The sequence below is a fragment of the Eubalaena glacialis genome, chromosome 8, assembly GCF_028564815.1.
Source record: "Eubalaena glacialis isolate mEubGla1 chromosome 8, mEubGla1.1.hap2.+ XY, whole genome shotgun sequence".
Taxonomy (NCBI): Eukaryota; Metazoa; Chordata; class Mammalia; order Artiodactyla; family Balaenidae; genus Eubalaena; species Eubalaena glacialis.
Window position 1 is genome coordinate 99,087,862 of NC_083723.1, and position 20,132 is coordinate 99,107,993.

General features: G+C 37.6%; 1 protein-coding gene across 2 annotated transcripts in view; it reads left to right on the forward strand.

Moving 5' to 3' along the window:
- CPED1 (cadherin like and PC-esterase domain containing 1) overlaps positions 1 to 20,132 on the forward strand; it is a 295,598-nt gene that overhangs the window by 75,618 nt on the left and 199,848 nt on the right. For both annotated transcript variants that reach the window (XM_061197986.1, XM_061197987.1), the window contains exon 5: positions 18,851 to 18,983. In XM_061197986.1, the coding sequence (XP_061053969.1) occupies positions 18,851 to 18,983 (133 nt within the window). The remainder of the gene's footprint in view (positions 1 to 18,850; positions 18,984 to 20,132) is intronic.

Sequence of the window (20,132 nt, forward strand, 5' to 3'; positions counted from 1 at the left end):
TTTGGGCATCAGGACAGTGTGAAAAGGACAGCAGGTCCGTTTTCCAGTAAACGTTTGGCAGCTCCTTGCCATCCCCGAAGTTGTGCTGAAGACCGGCTGGCTGAGGGAGCTGATTAATTCCTCTGCTCTTTGGTTAAATGGCCCTGACCTTTTAAACTTGAACTGGTTTGGTGAATCTTTACATTTCTGGTGCATGACTTGTGTACCTTCTGCCATCATGTAGGTATATTTACTTATTTCACTTAGGGAGTTTGTTATCTTGTGCCAAACACTGGGACACATGAGGGGCAAGATTGCGTAGCACACTTGCAACAATGTGTGTGATTCTGATGATTAAATCTGATTTTCAACAGACCATAGAGGAAGAGGTGATAAGAGAGATACTCACTTTTGTTGTCCAGATCTTTCCAGCAAGTCCCCATTTACTTATTTCTGTGCTAAACATAGTGGAGTAGCACTGCATCTAAATGGCACCGAAACAACTTGTTAAAACATGAACAACTTTAAACAACAAAACTGAGTTCCCTTTGCATTACGTAATAAAAACTCAGTGAACTATACCTCATGGATTTGTTTACCCTGTTTGCCCAGCCTGCATCTATTAATCAATAGTTTATTCCTCGCTGTGTGTAGATACGTTCCGCGACTCCGTATGTTGCCCTCTAAAATAAACTCTACCATATTTGTTTGCCTTTTCCTCAACAGAAACATTGCCCAAGCAGTGATTGTGATATTTTCCCCATATCACTTCTTCCTGAGCCACTGTATTTGCAACAGAAATACTAGCAGAGAATCTGAAATCTTGATAAGATGCCTCCCAAAAACATAACTTGCTTTAAAATAGATGAAAAACCTCTTACAGAAATGGCCAAACTTTTTATTTTAAGCCATCAGGGGCTGCTTTATTTGGGGATTACAAGAGCTAGATTAAGAGGGGGCAAAATGAAATCAAGTTCTAGAATTTAGCTGCTGAAGTGGTGAAAATTCATCCTGAAAGTTACATACTTGCCTTGTTTTGTGAGTAAACTCAATAAGCAAAAAAGAACTATTCTATGATTTTGATTCATTTATTTCTGTATATATATACAGAGACAGAGAGAGAGAGAGATTTTGGTGTTGGAGGATATAGTATGTTGAACTTCAAGAAAATCTCTTACCCAGTCTCCTTCTGGTGGTAGAGGTAGATACTGAACAACAACAACAACAAAATTACAAGTGTTATGAAAGAAAAACAATGTTAGTAGGTTTGCAGTGCTCATGGCTTGTTCATTCATTTTCATGGAACTCCAGGGCTGGGAACTGACTTTTGATTTGCAAGATATCATTGATATTAGAAAATGAAAACCCACTAAAGTGATGCATTAGCCCTAAGGCACACAACTTCATAAAGTGTATGTTACATAACACATTTATTCGTGGGAAGATGATGCTTGTTGTGACTAGTCTCTTGAAGTTCTCATTGTAACCATAATAACTAATAATATGATTTATTAGGACTGATACATTTTAATAGGCATTTAGTGTCTTCCAGTCTGACAGATCCTGTTGAAACATATATTGATAAAAACCCAAAATGGGATTGGCAGCAAGCTACAAAGTGAAATACATTCATTTCCCTAAATAGAATCTTAGAATCCTTCATCTGTAGTTGAAGTTATGATTAGAAAGGATACGTATCTTGGCAGAAGTATAATTAACTGAATGAATGGAGTTGTTTTGGAAGATGCTTTACGCTTTGATGATGGGTTGGGTGTGCTTCTGTCTGGGAGAGACGCAGAGACTCTAGTATATGGTAAACCCCATTCAAATCCTGTGACTCACTGCTTCGATAACTTTGGGGACGATTTTCTTTAAACTTCTCTTAGCGCCACCTAATGGTAAAAATGATATCATAGTCATAGCAGCAGTACCATCCCAGAGCTGATAGTCATTTCACAAGAAAACGTGTAGCTTATCAAAGGGTCAACTTACCCCTAAATAGACAGAAGTAGGTAATTCAGCCACATTAACTGAGAAGGCCTTTGGAAGGACTCTCTTGCCTCATCCATTTCTGAGTGGGCTCATAAGTACTGGCAAGAATCCTAGCCTAAGAGGTCAGAAGAATTCTAACCTTCAACCTAGTGAAGGCGGAAGTCAGGAATCCTGTGGTCCCCGTATGAGGAGACCTGAATTCTAGTTCCACCCAGCTACTAAGTATAGTGACATGACTCTGGGAAAAGTACTTGGTCCATTTGTGCCTCTTTTCTAGACTTGTAAGATAGGAACAATTATAGTGACCATTCTTTCCTCACAGAGTTGTCATGCAAATGCTTTATAAAAGAATATGTGTTGTAAATCTATAAAAGTAATATTAAGGTATTATTTCTATATTGCTCAAGATATCCATGAATTGATTTAGAGAGAAAAATTGAATGAGGTGTTCAGTTTTTCAGATTGACATAAAACTGTCACAACAATATATATTCTTCTTTTTGGAGGCATGCTGATATGGAAAGGAAGCCTATTGATGCCCAAGTATTTATCTAAAGTTAGAGGTTGAGTATAGATAGTCATCAAACACGATTAGTAGTAATTTTGTGTTTGTTTTACAAATAGATTGGGGCTTCATGATTTATGCCACAAGGTTATATTATAGATAAATTACCCTCAAATAATAACACGTGGTAACATTAATTCTTTACTTATCATGTGTCGGACACTGTGTCAAGCCCTTTATCTACTTACTCTTTTAACCCTCTGTAACCATATGTGGGGCAGATACTGATATGCCTTCTTTAGATAAAGGAATGGAAGCTCCAAGAACGTCTGAGCTACACAGCTGGAAAAGAGCAGATCCATATCTCAGGTACCATGCTATACCTCTTGTAACAAGCTGAAGCCACTATACTGTATTTTAAGCCTGTCCCTTATAATGCAAGAAAATAAGAAAGGAGCTATTTAAGAAAGCCTAATACCTGGGCCTAATGAGAAGGGGAACTTGTTTACCACTTTATTATTATTATTATCATTATTAATCATCAATATTATTATTTGATCAACTAAAGTAATTCTTATAATTTCTTATTTATCATAATATTTACATATAAGGAGATATTAAGTGAATTTGCTGCAGGCAGAAGATTGTTTTGTTTTAGTCTTTTTTATTTGTTTGTTTTAGTTTTTTAATAGGGAACTCAGTAACAGATGGGAATTGCCTACCCTGGGAGAGTCAGAAGCTCAGGTCCTCAGTGCTCACTGGCACTTTCTTGAGGGTCCTCTCTACCTTTCTTCTGTTACCTTTTTATCTGATGTGCCCGCTCAGGCTCAGCTCCTCAAGCCATCCACAACCATTTTTAGGCAAAGTAGAAAATTTCGCGTGACAGACCTCATACTGCAGCCGTATGCCTGGGGTTCGGGGCAACTCAGATGTGGGCGTAGCCACCAACCTGAGGTCTGGGCCTCTGGAATGACAGTGACCACTTTGGGCCACGTGGAAGGACCAAGTATTAGTAGTCCTGGCTCTTCAAAGCTGCTCTTCTGACCTTTTCGGGAGGGCTTTTAGAATTCACTGGCTGTGCTGCCAAAAGGGTTTATAAAGCACCAATCTGGGGATGTGAAATTAATGAACGTAAGTAGAACAAAATTACATTTTGTGGGTGATATATGATTTCTGTCAGAACAAGTAATTGCTTTGACCTGATGGCACATCTGCTGTTGGGTAGTGGCGAGTGTGGACTGAGCCCGGCTGCGTATGTGTGGATCCCATCTTGACGTCTTAATAGCCCACTGTCCTTGGGCAGGTTTCTTACCTTCTCCGTGCTTCAGTTTTCTGTCTGCAGTGTAGGGACAATAATGACTGCCTCCTGGGGTTGGTAAGAGGATCGAAGGAGTTCGTGCCCTTAAAGTACTTGGAACAATGCCTCATACAGAGTCAGCAACCCACGAACATTAAGTATTTAATAAGCATTTCCATAAATATTAGTTGCTTCAGTAAGTATTTCCATAGATATCCGTTGATAAGTACTAACCACTGCTCCTATCCAGTTGGTGAGACCCATGTTTTTCAGGATTCACTAACCTGGGAATAAAGCTAGGATCTTTTTTTTTTTTTTTTTTTAACGTCTTTATTGGAGTATAATTGCTTTACAATGGTGTGTTAGTTTCTGCTGTATAACAAAGTGAATCAGCTATACATATACATATATCCCCATATCCCCTCCCTCTTGCGTCTCCCTCCCACCCTCCCTACCCCACCCCTCTAGGTGGTCACAAAGCACCGAGCTGATCTCCCTGTGCAATGCAACTTAAAGCTAGGATCTTAAAATGTTCACAAAAACATTTCTTTGCCTCCACCTACACTCACTATCTTCAGGCCTCTTCATCTCAAAATCCTGCTTCCAATCACTTTTGGATCATCCTAAAGCAATCTTTTCATTCATTCCTATCAGACCTCACATTCTTTTTGGATAAATTTATTTATTAATCTCTGGTTGATCTGGAAGGAAGTATCTATAACTTACCTATACACATAATTTCAACAAGCCCTAATGTAATGCCCTAACTTTGATATAAAGGACAAATAAAAGGCAAGTACTTTATAGTGTAACAATTTGTAATCTAATATGTAAATGTTTAGGCATAATGACAGCATAAGGAGTAATGAAATAGTCAAATGCTCCCTCTTTTATTTTGAATCTCCATGAATGTGACAGGTACAAATTCAGATTGGTGCAGTTGTATCGTAAGGAAACTAAGATTCCATGGGTCACATTGCTGTTGGTGAACAACTCTTGAGACAGTCACAAGCAAAACAAAGTATAGTGTTCCCTTGCTTGACTATGAAAAATTCAGTGTATGTTAAAACTGGGTTAAATGCTTGGGGTTTATATATAAAATGGAGTCAACCTCCAGGTTCAGATAATTACCAACAGGCTTTTCATCCACATCAATGTCCAGTGAGACATCAAAAGTGATATAGGATGGGGGAGAATTTATTGTTTTGCACAGAGCGATATTCAACATAGTAACAGCTGTTGCGGTATGTGCCTTGGCCGATGAGAATGGATATCTCACTATTCAAACAGGCGCTGGACTCTGCACCTTACCAATACATTCCAAGTAAACATCAGCCTTATCCTACACAAGGCAGAGATCTGGGCTTTATAACCCTCATCATTAAATTTCAGTAGCATTCTTGATCATTGTGATGGCCTCAAATGCCCCCTTTGTCTTAGAGGGTGTATCTTATGTGCTCCTGAACACAATCCTCTTATGCTTGATACGTTGTCCACTATTTTCTCCATTTCTGCTCTGGTGCCCTGTGGTCATCTGCTGCCAATGTAACCGCTGGTCACACCCACCAAAGGTGTTCTGCCGCTGGAGTGCCCTGTGGCAGAGGCCGCTGCTGCACCTGCCATTGTCTGTGCTGTCCCATGCCCAGTGTAAGGGATCCTGAGGTTCATGCTGTGCCTGCTTCTCCTCTGGCTGCTGCTGAAACTGTTGGTGCCATGTCCCATGTACCAGTCACTGTCTTGTCCGTTGTCTGGAAGTCTACTGGTATTCTCAGAAGCCTGAATAAGTCAACACTAAATTGATTTAGTAGTAAAAAATCAATAGTCAAAATCTTTCTTTACGTTATTTTTTTTTTTTTCTATTGTATGTAATGTTACACTCTCACTAAAAACACATTCTTTCAGTATTGTTTTAGCTTCTGACCTAAAACCTGGAGTGGCAGTAAGGCCTGTGTAATATAGGAGCAACATACTAAAAGCTGCCCTCCTCTTTCATGTTGTCCTGTTATCCTTGGACTTCTCTCCCATCCACTCTTTTTTCTTTAGGACAGATTCCTTACTATTAGGCTTTACCCACAGTTCTTCCAATCAGGGCCAGACATAGTGAACTCCTAGCTGGACATGGATTGCTGTCACACTAAAACTCCATCACACTGGTAAATAATAACCAGATAGCATTCTTGTCATCATTCATTGACCATAGGGTCTCAAAGAACAGCAACAAAAAGTAGGTACCTTGTCTTTTCCTAGTGTAGGGGGTTGGGATGGTTGTGTTTAATATCATTGTGTTCTAACAATGTCACGACTGGACCTGAAATATTTCTGTTGAGCATATGGAAATAGGACTGCATTTATCCTTCAAATATAAAGCCATAGCTATTTATATTCTTGTGTTCTAAATATTGCAGAAGCGGGAATGTTTACTTTGTATCTAAATACAGAATTAAGACGAAAAAGAGAAAGATTACATGGTTAAGTAAACTGATTATGCCTAATTTATCTTTTCGGTTCAGTATTTTGTAATGTTTCTGTTCCTAGATTCCTTCTCTCAGTCCTGTGTAGGTCATTCAGCAGCCAATTTTAGAAGAGCTTGTGTCATTTAAGAGAAAGAACTTTAAACTATATTCAAAGAGGACTATGAAAAGCAAAGATACCACCGGCAAAGTGATATTTAAAACTTTCCAGTTACATGATTTATTGGTAAATCTACACGGGCTGTGCCACGAGCAAAACAAACAACGCGCCAGGTGTACTCTGAGCTTTTAATTAAGAGAAATTTTACCTTTTGGACAGATGTTAATAGGGTATTTTGCTGTTTGTAAGCCACTGAAACAACGGTTTAAGCCATTCGTGGGTGAAAAGCCCTTAATTATATAGAATATAGATCATGAGGGAAGCAAAACCGAAAAACAACCCAAAATCCTAGAGTCTCATGTCTATTTGGAAAATTTCTAGTCAGAAATATGTGCCCTAATGTCACCTCAAGCCCCTGGGACTAATGGATCCTGTGAATGGTTTAAGTGATTTGGTAAATAAAAGCCAGATTTGGGGGACCGAAGAAAATGCTGAGTAAAGAGCCACGTTCTCAGAGAAATCAACTGGAGTGGTGAGTTGGAGGCCAGGTGAGTAGTTGTGAGGCAGCGAGCTGAAAACGTGAATCGCAAATCATTCCATGGATAATGGCGGCCGTGAACCTTCGTCACTTTTCACTCTAGATCCATGAAATTGAATGAACAGTCCTTCTAATAGAAACGTAATGTACTTTTCTCTAAATCAGATTTTGCTCACCTGCCTGTGCCTGTATCACCCCCCCTCGCCCTGCCTCTCCCTGATAGCTATACGTCCCAGCAGCCAAGTGGCCAAAGGGACCTGACCTTGGCCCCAGGGGATTGAGCCAGGTGTGGCAGGGGGCCTAGGCAAAAATGGCCCCTCCGAGAGAATGCTGAGCATTACTTAAAACGCCCCCTCCAATAACAGCATGACTTACTGGTAAATAAGCCTTGAGGAGTAGTTTAAATTTTTTAATAGTTGTTTTGTTTGTTTGTTTTTGAGAGGAGGGTTGGGGACAGTATGGCAGCCAAGGGGCAATTAGCCTTATTCAACACACAATGAAATTTCTGCTAAATTCTACTTTTACAACCCTCTTTTTCCCCTAGGCAACCCCCCCAGCTCACCAAAACACCATCCTACACATCCTCTCTCCTCAATGGTCTCTTTGTCCACTTTCCTCTCTCTAACACATTTATATAGATTTAAAAATAAATTTATTTTTTCCCATACTTCAAACAACATTACAAAGACTTGGTTCCCATATAAGCATGTATCATTCTTTCTTAGAGAGGAAAAGAGGACCAAAGGAGCAGAAAACCTCTACTTTGACAATTTTTCACTGTTACTCAGCCTTTTCCCCTTTTGACTTAAAACTAGCTTGAATTTTTTCCACTACTTACAATCCAAGCTTTTGATTCAGCTTCCATTGGCTGGGTCTACAGAGTCAAACTCTAGCAGAGAGCTTGATTGTTAACTCATGACTTTGAACCCCTGAGTGATGCTGCAGCTCACAGAATTTTTTAAAGCAATGACTGCACATCCCTAATTTATTGAAAATGACTGAGATATTATTGGATGCCAGAGAATTATTTTCCCTAAGACATTTAGTGTATTTTGTAAGAAATAGCAAGATATAAATGACATTATCCACCACCCACCTATTTTAAGGCATCTAAGTAGCAGCTTAGACCCGGAAGTACAGTCTGGGATTGCAAGGACATGCAAACAAGTGGTGTTAATTGAGATAAAATGCTGATGTCAAGGGGTGGTGGTGTGATGAATTGGAAGATTGGGATTGACATATTTACACTAATATGTATAAAATGGATAACTAATAAGAGCCTGCTGTATAAAAAAATAAATAAAATAAAATTCAAAAAAAACCCCCCAAAACAAAAAACTCTGTAGCTTGAGTTAGAGTGTATTAAATCTCTGGAAAATAATATGTGTATATAATATAAATATATGTTTATATAATATATTAAATAAATTATATATAAATTAGGTAATTTATATATATGCCTATGTATACACATATGAACACATATGCTAAAAGCAACTTGGCAGTACAAAAGATGCGAGATGTATGAAGAAAATATGAAGAATATTCTTATAGAAAATATTTATTTGAATTTAATGTCCTGGCCTAAATTCTATACCCAGAGTAGAGAGTTTAGGGGGAAAAAATTCAAGACTTTAATCACCTAATTAACATCTTTAAAGACCAACAGTTATTTAACACTTCAGATATGAAGACCCTTCCCTCCCCTTGGCTCAGTTAGTTGGTTAATTCTTTAGTCATTTACAAGATACAAAATAGGCCAAACGTACCTGGCTACTGGTGGGCTTACCCAGCTCAAGGTGAAACTGAAGCACCATTTCAGAAACTCTTGTCAGGCTCTGCTTGGCTTCTGACTTGCCCTTGGTGCCCTCGTCTATGAGGAGTGGACTCCTGTGTCGCTCAGCCGGAACTGACATCCACAGACTCCAGTCATATCGCTGGTCAATTGGAGGGAAAGGACCTGAGGACAAAATGGTTCCGTAGGAACATGTTTGCTCAGTGTCACAACCAAAAATCTTTTCTGACATATTTCCATGTTTTTGACCTATTTCTGGCATTGGGATCTCTGGCCCTCATTAGATTTCATTTTGGCAATTGCCTCTAGTCTCTGAATGTTCTATATTTGTCTCACACTTGGAGTCAGATATTATGAAAATACTGTTATTTTAAATATGTACTGGTTCACATATAATAAGTTTATTTGTAAGTACTATAGAAGTAGAGAAGGAAGTTGAAGGTGATACCATGTACCTTTTATTATACCAAAAATATAGGGTGAAAATTGAAGACAGTTGGTCCGTGAAGGTGCCATTACAGAAGAGCTATGTTCATGCATGTTTTCACTTAAAATAGGCTCAATGACTCACTGTGTTTGTGTCTTACATTTAAATTGAGATTGACTTCAATATACTTAAAAAAGAATTTGGAATCACTGTTACAAATTTCTAGTAAGTCATTTATTATTCTGATGTAAATGATATCAATAACATTTCATGGTTTACTCCAGAAAATGTTCCTGAGAAAAAGTTTAATATTAATAAAGTGATTAACTTATTTTTGCAGTGAGTGAGCTTAGACAGCTATTCTATTATCATATTTGTTGCACTCTAGGTACTAATATTTGTGGGAGGTTGTGTTTCAAATTGTTATTAATGATGCTCATTAATTTATACCAAATTATTCATCTTTGGGCTTGCTGAAGTAGCCAAGTATTTTTTTCTTTTCCTTTTCTTTTCCCCTGGAAAATTCATGTAGAAAAACATCAAAGCAAAATTAAGTTGCCATAAAGTAATAAAACAATCTTTCATGCTGCTTGGTCATTGCAGTGAAATCATAGGGGCAAGAAATTGAAGTAGGAGTCTAGACATAGCTTTTATTACCAAGGAAAATGAGCAGAATTCAAGGTTTTTACGTTGTCATGGTCAAAACATAGAGGAGTCCATGGGGAAAATTGTTTTTGTAGAATTGCATGACTTTGACACTTCCACTGAAAAAGAACAGAAAGGAGGGCATTTATGGCTTGCATTTACTGAGTGCTCAGTAAGTAAGCAGTTGATTGATTGATTGGTTAGTTGGTGGAAACTTTATGCAATGATTATCCCTTTAAAGCACATTGCTATGAAATTAATCTGGTCATTTTTATGCCTCAAATTGTGTCTCCACGTACATCAGGATGTGGACTGCACCTCATTTCCTATAAAATAAAATGAAAGTTATTCTTTTTCCCGAAAAAGGAATATATTGAGTTACTATGCTATTTGTATTTGCGGTTTGATGTACCCTTATATAGAAAAAGCATAGAAAAGATATGCTGAAACTATAGGGTGTAAACTATTGGTATCAAAGCCACATAGGTAATAATATAATAATGTCAAGTCTCAAAAAAGGAATTTGGAGTTGCCTGACTTAAGGCTAAAATTATGTATTAATAATGCCTTTATGTGTTTGGTATATCCATTGTCTCAAAGATACTCTTTGGCCAATGCCACTTTCATAAAATGAAAGTAAAATTGTGCTAAGGAATTGGTGTGTTTGGAGTATATAAATCCTCAAATTATAACACTTAAGTTCAAGTGTAGGTCTGAAATATTCCAGGGAGTTTTATCTATGTGTCATAAATAGTCTAGGGAGTTTTATTTATGTGTCATAAATCTGTTGACTAAGACCTAGCTCTGTTGACTAAGAGCTAGTTGTGCTGGTTGTTTGCAAAGTCTCCCCCTGAACAAAATACAGAGGAACAGACTTAAATATTGCAGTAACTGGGTCAGTCCTCATCTTACCCCATCTATAGAGACCTAGCCTTAATACAGAACTCCTTTAACTGCTTTGCTGGGCTACCACAATGCTAAACTTGAGGAAAGTCACTAAAAACTGTGTGTGTCTTTATAGGCCTCCTGCAATAAGGATGCTGTGTTTTATTTTGGGCTACACATTTATGCTTACTACACATACTTCCTGCTTTGTTCTTAATTGACTAATGTCAAATGTCAGATGTTTAAGAATCACATAAAAGAGAATTTAATAGATTAACCTTTTTCTGATAGCTAGCAGTGGTGAGAATCCCTTAGTGTTGGATGAATTCAAAAGGAATAACATTTTAGTTACACTTTGAAGTTTCCAAAGTGACAAACACGTTTTCTGTGTTATAGAATAAGATTATACTAAACTACTACAACTAGCTATTTAGCATTTTTTGAACACTTAACATATGCCCAATGCTGTGCAAAGGACTTTAAAGGAAATTCCATATTTAATCCTGTCAGCATCCATATGAGGTAGGTTCTTCTTCTTAATATTACTATTATTATTATTCTCATTTTTCACATAAAGACACGGAACTTAGAAAAGTTGAGGAATTAGCTCATGGTGATACCTATGACTAGGAATCCATTTATAGACAGGAATTAGGATTTTTAAAATAAATGTTACTTGGAATATCATTCGTAAAACATTTTTGAAAGAAAAATATTGGTTAGCAACTAAATTACAATGAGCTGGACAATTTAGAACATGGGTCTTTATGGGTTTCACCCATGTCTTCTCAGGCCCAGGTTCAGCTTGTGTGGTAAAACAAACGAAACCTGGGCCCCCAAATCCTCCCTTACGGGATGTCCCTTGCTTACAAGGGGCAGCCATCCTCTTGGCTGTCTGCTGGTGACCTTCTCTTCCATGGCTTCCTGTGCTCAATGTGGGTTCCGGGGGCTCTGCTGATATGAGGCCTCTTGGCCTTAGACAATTCATCTTGAGGTGTCCGACTCTGCCCCTCACTGGAGCTGCCGCAGTGGTGCTGCAGTGTCCTGATATGATCGTAGCAAATCACGCCACTCTAGGGAACACCACGTTTAGGTGGAGAGAAACTATCTCTACCCATGTTACACTCATTTCCTAGGTAGTTTAAAAAAAAAGGTTACGTCGTACAACTCTAGGAAAACCACTCAGCACTTGGCTTGCTCGGTCTTCTCACTTCAGCTGCTGTTTTCTATGACCAATGCACGTATCTCTAGTTATTTGGGTCGGAAGAAATTGGGGTTCACTTATTAAGCAGAGATTCACTGAGCTCCTATATTCAGTGCCAGCCTGTGCTTGGCACTAAATATGCAATGAAGGGAAAAACCCAGAATCCCTGCCCTTATAGAGTTTACAGTCCAGTGACCTGAGAAAACCCTCTGATGCACTGAAAATAATCCCTCCTTTCTAACTGCCAATGAGTGATCAAGTTTGTGACCTTGACTCTACTTTGGGTGTCTTTCCTCCCTATGTTGTACACTGCTCAGGAGGTGAAGGGGTGGTTGATATTCCCCAAATACTTCCTCAGAGTGTGGGAACTTAAAGAGGGTCCAGCTATAGTCTCTTCTACGAGGTTTTTTGGGCCTCATGCAAATATAATAGCTGGTTGATCCTGCGGAGCACTCATGATTGCTGGAACACAGCTGAGTTCACAGAGGGACCACGTTTCAGCTCTGGCCTTTGGACCCTTGTCACTTATATTCTCCATTAGGTCATATATAGCATATATTTAAAATAGAACACAACTTTTCACCTAGGATTACAGAAATTTAGAATTGTAAAGGACCTTAGAAATCATTTAGTTATTCATTCAGCATATATTTGTTTAGTACCCACTGGGCTGGCTGCTCTGCTTTTTCATCATCATGCAAAAGAAGAAACCTTTAGTGGTGAGGACTTTCCTCTTCTAGGAATTAGTAGAATTTGGACTGTGCTTCTATTGTTTTCAAAGTATATGCTAAACACTCACTGAGTGATTTCAAGATCATCCTTTGTACTAGTCAGGGTTCTCCAGAGAAACAACCAGTAGGTGGGGCCCCCTTACCTGTGGTTTTACTTTCCGAGGTTTCAGTTACCTGTGGTCACTCATGGTTTAAAAATATTACATGGAAAATTCCAGAAATAAACAATTCATGAATTTTAAATTGCATGCCTTTCTGAGCAGCGTGATGAAATCTCACCATCGCGCTCCATCCCACCTGGGCCATGAATCATCCCTTTGTCCAGTGTATCCCACCTGTTATTCACTTAGCAGCCGTCTTGGGTATCAGAGCAACTGTCTCAGCATCCCAGTGCTTGTGTTCAAGTAACTCTTATTTTACTTAATAATGACCCCAAAGCAGAAGAGTAGTGATGCTAGCAATTTGGATATGCCAAATAGAAGCTGTAAAGTGCTTCCTTTAAGTAAAGTTTCTCCACTTAATAAGGAAAGAGAAAACTGTATGCTGAGGTTGTTAAGATCTGTAAGAATGAATCTCCTATCCATGCAATTGTGAAGAAGGAAAAAGAAATTGGTGCTAATTTTGTGGAAGCACCTCAAACAGCAAAAGTTGCAGCTGCAGTAAGTGCTTAGTTAAGTTGGAAAAGACATTAAATAAGACATTTTGTGAGAGGGGTGGAGAGAGAGAGAGAGAAAGCACATTCACATAATTTTTATTATAGTATTTTTGTTATAATTGTTCTGTTTTATTATTAGTTATTGTTCATCTCTTACTGTGCCTAATTGAAAAATTTTATTATAGGGGTTTATGTATAGGAAAAAAACATAGTATATAGAGGATTTGGTACTATCCTAGGTTTCGGGCATCCACTGGGGGTCTTGGAATGAATAAAGGGGGGAAGGACTACTGGGTCTATCTATATCTATCCATCTATTGAGGGAGAGAAAGAGATTGATTGTAAGGCATTGGCTCACATGATTTTGGAGGCTGAGAAGTCCCACGATCTGCCATCTGCACACCGGAGATGAAGGAAAGCTGATGGCATAGGAGTCAATGGTGTAGATTCCAGTCTGGGTCTAAAGGCCTGGGAACCACTATGCTGAGGGCAGGAGAAAATCAATGTCTCAGTTCAGTCAATTAGAGAAAGAGCGAATTCAACCTTCCTCTGCCTTTTTGTTCTAGTCAGGCCCTCGACCCGCAAGGATGACGCTCACCCACATTGAGGAGAGATATCTGCTTTACTCAGTCCGCCAATTCAAATGCTAATCTCTTCCAGAAACACACTCACAGACACATCCAGAAATAATGTTTAACAAGCTATCTGGGCATCCCTTGGCCCAGTCAAGTTGACACATAAAATTAACCATCACACTCCTTTGTCATTCCTACCCACAGACATTTTAGCTCTGGAATCTTCTTTTGCAAGTTGTATGTCTATGCACTCTCTAGCTTCCCTTCAATAGCCACCATAGTGCAGTAAGGAAAAGCTTATGAAATTGCTGATACGTGATCAATAGTTAATCATTTTGACCTAACTAAAGACAATTTCATATGGTTTAGCCTAAGCCATTCCCTGCTGCCATATATAAATGCTCTTATTTGAGATCAAAGCTAATATTATTTCTCTCTTACTCATTCTTTCTATATGTGTACACACACACACATATATACACACATACACACATATAATTATTTCTCCAGGACATGTAGCTGGTAAGAAGACCAGGGCCCAAATTTGTATTGACCAAGTTTAGGGGTTGTATAGGCTGGATATTCTCCATTGGCCCCTCCAGATTCCCTCGAGATCCTTCCCCAGGAAGCTGCCCTCCACAGACATCATCAGCAAGGCTCCCTTGGCCCCTGACTTCCTGCAGGAGACCAGAGCTTGGGGGAGAGAACTTTAGGCCATTAATTCCCTGGCTGCTTCCCTGTGGGACCCTGGCCTGGAAGTGCCTGTGTGCCTCTACCTGTGGCCGTGACTCTTGCTCTGTGCCCTCTCCCACAGCTGTGCCTTTTGCCTGGATCTGTAATTGGCTCCCTCCTGGGCTAGGGGTGGTAAGAGCTTCCACTCGTCAGCCCTGGGGAGCTTCACTAACCTGGTGTTGTTTTCCCTTAACTCTACCCTTGCGTTTGTTATCAGCTCCTTCTTTGATAGTCTCTCTCTCTCTCTCTCTTTTTAATTTTTAATTTTATATTGTAGTATAGTTGATTCACAATGTTGTGTTAGTTTCAGGTGAAAAGCAAAGTGATTTAGTTATACATATTCATATATCTATTCTTTTTCAGATTCTTTTCCCATATAGGTTATTATAGAGTATTGAGTAGAGTTCCCTGTGCTATACAGTAGGTCCTTGTTGATTATCTATTTTGGTTAGTTAGTCTCTTGTAGTCTCTTCACTTATCCCTTTGACTCTGTCATGTCATCCATACTTTGACTGATAGAGTTATTTCCTAGCTATGACTTTAGTTTGGGTGTATATTAATTGTTCTATTTATATTTGCTGTGCATGGAAGTTCTGGGGGTATCTTTTCAGGCTTAGGAGTAAGACTTGTAGATGTCCTCAGGCAGGAAGAACAATTAATGCATTCATAAATACTTATCTACACTTCTAATCTCAAAACCAGTTGTTAATTATTAATTAAGGGCTTTTATCTTCACTGCAAGTTTTGAAGTAAGAAAATACTGGCTAAGTTTAGCTTCCTAATATGAAATGCAAGACAATATTTAAACATTTGTGAAATATAATTATACTTTCACTATTACTTTCCTATTAATTATTAGCTACGGAGCAAAACATTAAATCAAATACAATATAAATTTGGCAGCTAATCTTTGCTAGTACAAGTGTTTTCCGGTGTTTAGTCTTTGCCTATGATGTATATAATTATATGCCACATAGAAGGGAAAGAATAAATAACCAATTAAAATATTTTTAATACATTGGAATGCTCATTTTGTTCTCCAACTGCACGTTAGCTTAACCCCTCAAAACTAGTTCATTGCTAGAACAGATATTTACTGCACACTTGTATCAACATTATGTTCCATGATGTGGGAAGTTCAGAAGATTCCTGGAGAATCACATCCTGGATTCTAGAAGACTCCTTGACAATGTCACAAGCCCATTAAGCATTGGTTGGTAAGAATCAAAATGAAAACCCAGGTTTAATCTTTCTTTACAGAAAACTGCACCAGTCAGCAGGTACTCAGGACCTGGCCAACCAGATATTAGAAGATACAAAAAGAGCAATCTTCATGCATCCCTAACAAATTGTTCATTTTTACTCTGAGTGAGCAGTCAAGTTATGGCTTCAGGACTCTTTAAAATAAGCCAAGAGTAGTCAATAAATAAAAGCACATATGACACTTCACATCTGTATCTGCTACCCATTGAGACCTCATAGTGTGGGGTAGGAAAACCAAAAGACGCATGCTGGGCCCTCCATATTTAATTACTTTCTGAAAATAGTTAATAAGTACATGTTAATGAATTACAAGGCCATTTAGAAGACTAAATAGAACCTCATCTCCCAAATTCCTTCCAAAAACAGAAGCTAGTTTTGGCATTGTTGGTAGGAGATTTCTAGGCTCCTCTGTGTGTTTAGGGGCCAAGGGAGAAGGGGGATGGAATATTAAAATAAGTGGATTGGACTGGTCTATTGAGAGGGCCTTGATAGATATGCCCAATGAAGGATACAGGGAATGGTGACTAACGACAAATCTTTGAGTCTGTTAAATAAGAACCTAGGGTACTTAAACTTTCCACTATTATTTATTAAAGCTCCATAAAATGCAGTTGCAGTTGTTTTTTTTTTTTAACATCTTTATTGGAGTATAATTGCTTTACAATGGTGTGTTAGTTTCTGCTGTATAACAAAGTGAATCAGCTATACATATACATATATCCCCATATCCTCTCCCTCTTGTGTTTCCCTCCCACCATCCCTATCCCACCCCTCAGTTACAGTTTTTAAAGATATTAATGGAGCTTATTTTTAATTTTTGGCTGTAATCAAGGGAAATGGGAATAATTTTAGATGTCAGGGGACATCTAATTAGAGTTGTGGGGTTTTTTTGTTTGATATTTGTTTTAGAATTGTTGAAAGTAACCTACAAACCTGGAATGATATAATGGAAAATCTGATATATATATCATAAAAGGTAAAAATTAGTTTAATCAATATTCAATTTTATTACTCAATCACAGTTTCAGGGGCTGATGTGGGTATTTGACATATTCTTGGCAATTCCTATATTGGATTTCTTCAACTACACGTTATAGGCTCCTCCACTTGAACTAAACGGGAAAAAGATGACATAAAATCATGTATTCTTTTGAAATATTTGCTGACTACTTCCTCAAAACCGTTGAGCTACTACCTTGGTGAAACACTTAATATGTCTAGGTTTTTCAAAGTCACCTCTGCTTGGGCTTCAAACTGGTGCTGTGTTTCCTGGTAGCAAGGGTAAAAGGGAAGTCAGAGGAAATTACACTCTTCTTATGTTACACAAAAGAAGGCTACAAATTAGCTCTTCTGGAGAGAAAAATTTTTCCCTAGTAATAAATTCTAAAAAATGTCTATTTAGTGGAAAAAAAAAAGAGCATACTTTCTTACTGCAAATGTAAAGGTTTATATAAATGCTTAACTCTTTTGAAGTTGTGATTCTCAGGAAAGAAATTACCTTAATGACTCTTCATTTGTCACCTCCAGAAACAAGCAATTTGAATATTTCCTTTATTATGATGTATTAGAACTTCATTAATAAGGAAGCCTTACAAATAGGCTATCATTTTTTGAGAAAGATCACATTGTGCTAAATAATGAGATATGGGAATCATTGAACAGCTTGACTTCTTCGGACTCTTACTTAAGAGTGTGAAGTGTTTTAAATTAAACTGTGTTAGTATTGATGAAACGTGCACAAGGGGAAAAATAATTTAAAGGCTTTGTTCCATTTGGGGAGCTAGATAAATTGTACAATTTAAAAATAAAGCTCTGTGACCTGGTAGGAAGGAAACAACAACTCTCATATGCTGTTGGAAAGAGTGAAATTGGGGCAACCTTTTTAGAAGGCAACTGAGTAATGTTGATCAAATTTACAATGCATTTACCCATTGACCCGGCTATTACACATATAGATTAGAATTCACCCCTAGATAAACTTGTAAAAGTACACCAAAATAGATGTATAAGAGCGTTCATTGTAGTATTTTTGAAATAACAGAAGAAAAACATTACAAAAATAATCTAAATACACAACAATAAGGGAATGGTTAAATGAAATGTATGTTCATTTAATGGAACACTCCAAGCTATTAAGAAGTATAAGGTAATTCTGTATATGCTAATATGGAAAGGACTCCAGGATGGATTAGTAGGTAAATAAGCCAGACATAGATCATTATGTCTTTTTTGGATAATTAAAAAAACCCAGAAATATCTGCACATATAGGTTTATATAGATATATTGATATTTATATCAATTTATATATTGAAGAATCATATGTATCTTATCCATTGTTGCTTATCTAGACTTCAAAAGTGAATGTGTAAACATTGGGAGAAGTCCTAGAAGGGCGTGGATTGCTGGATGCGTTTTCTTTTCATTTGATAGCTTTCTGTACACTTTGATTTTTCTAACCTTGTACATACATCTATTTTTTAAAAGTATCAATATGAGTGTTTGGAAATAAGTCATTATTGTTGGTCTTTACTTTTACACACTTCAAAAACCCACTAAATAATATTTTACAAAATAATGAAGCACTCTGGTTGAGGTTACCAAGGTCATGAAGCATGACAAACTCTAGCAGGTGAAGGACTGTATTGTCAGGAAATCAACTCAAGTTACCTTTATAAAATTCTCATCGCAAACAGAAGTCACCTCCTGCAGCCACCATCCCCTAATCGAGAGAGCATCTCCTAGCTGTATGGAAGAAAGACCCTCTTGGTGTGGGACAGAAGGAGACATCATATCTACTTCCCCTTCTGAGAAGAAAATTTGAAATCAGTTATTATAATTGTTTTTCTAGTCTGTGGTAAGATAACATACTACAAAGCAAATGCCCCTCTAAACATGCCTTCATGCTTGAGGGATTGAACCTTGATTCAGAATGGGGAGAAAATTTGCAGCCTATTTCCCTTGGACCCAGTAGTTTAACACAGCAGACTCTATTTTGGAAGCCATTCCAAAAGGAAACAATAGAATGACTGTTTTTTACTCTGTTGAATCTTTTCAGAATTGCAACTTCCGGTGAGCCCCTCAGTGTGTCTGGATCAGAGCATACAATTAAAGCTGAGTACTTCAAGTCACCTTTTAAAAACAGTGAAGTCACATATGTGGAAACCAGGGGACTGGAGACGTGAACAGCTGTAAGCTAATCATCTTGAATTGTTATGTCAAGCATGCATTTTAAGAGATAGCTAATAAGAGAAAAGCACCAAACACATCTAGGGGTTTTACATGTTTGAATTATTAGGTTCTGTTATATAAATTTTCGGCTATCTCTTCTTAATAAATAATGCCACCATCGATTTTCTGCTACACTAATTCAAATCTCTCTTGCCATAGAATAAACATGTGGGTAAATAGGACTCTTATCCAGGAAGTTACATTAATGGAAATTGAATTTAAAACCTTGGCCATGCGAAACTAAAATTTTAACTTCCATTTTATACTCAAATAACATGCCTTAGTCTACGAGTATGGCTGAATGATTTTTTTCTATTACTTTTTTTTTATGGCTCTGAGAAAGCAACTGTAGGGTACCAAGTTATTCAAGTTACCTCCAGGGAAAGGATTTTGTCATGTAGATAAACTATAGTGAAAAATTAAGAGATTTCAATTATCTTATCCAAGACAAAAAATAGTTTGCCTCATGTAATTTTATAAGTATTAGGTAGTATTCCACAGTTAATAGTTTTTATTGAAGAATCATATGCATTTCTGCTTACCTAGACTTCAAAAGATGAAATAGCACACTCTTTTCATTGATTGAACTTAGATATTTGAAATATAGAAATATGATGCAGAAAAGAAAATAGTTATACATTTTGGTATCATTTATGATGAAAGTATGTTTGTTTTATCACAAAATATTTAACGAGTGTTATTTTTCCTTTTTTAGACTGAAGTGTTTCCTAATACTTCATCCCTTAAATTAACCCTTAATTATCTGTGGCACAGGTTATTAGGTAGAATCAAATTAGTGGGGAAAGTATTTTGGCATATTTTTGGTGACCTGCCTGTCCACTATTGAGAAACAGTATCTTTTCTTGTGGAGGAAAAGATAGAGCGAAGGTAGGAGAGGGCAGAACCGGAAAATTTCAGGGGTATCCTAAACTTTTATATGTATCACTTTTGTTGGGATGGTACCAGATGTGACTAATTTAAATTTTTTAGATCTTTAAGCCTCATTTTAGGTACAATTTTAGATATTGTTTAAGGAAACCCATACACTGAAGGCTGGGGTCCAGTGAAAGAGAGATGGGGTGTACAAAGCTCTGAGGCAATTTATAAAT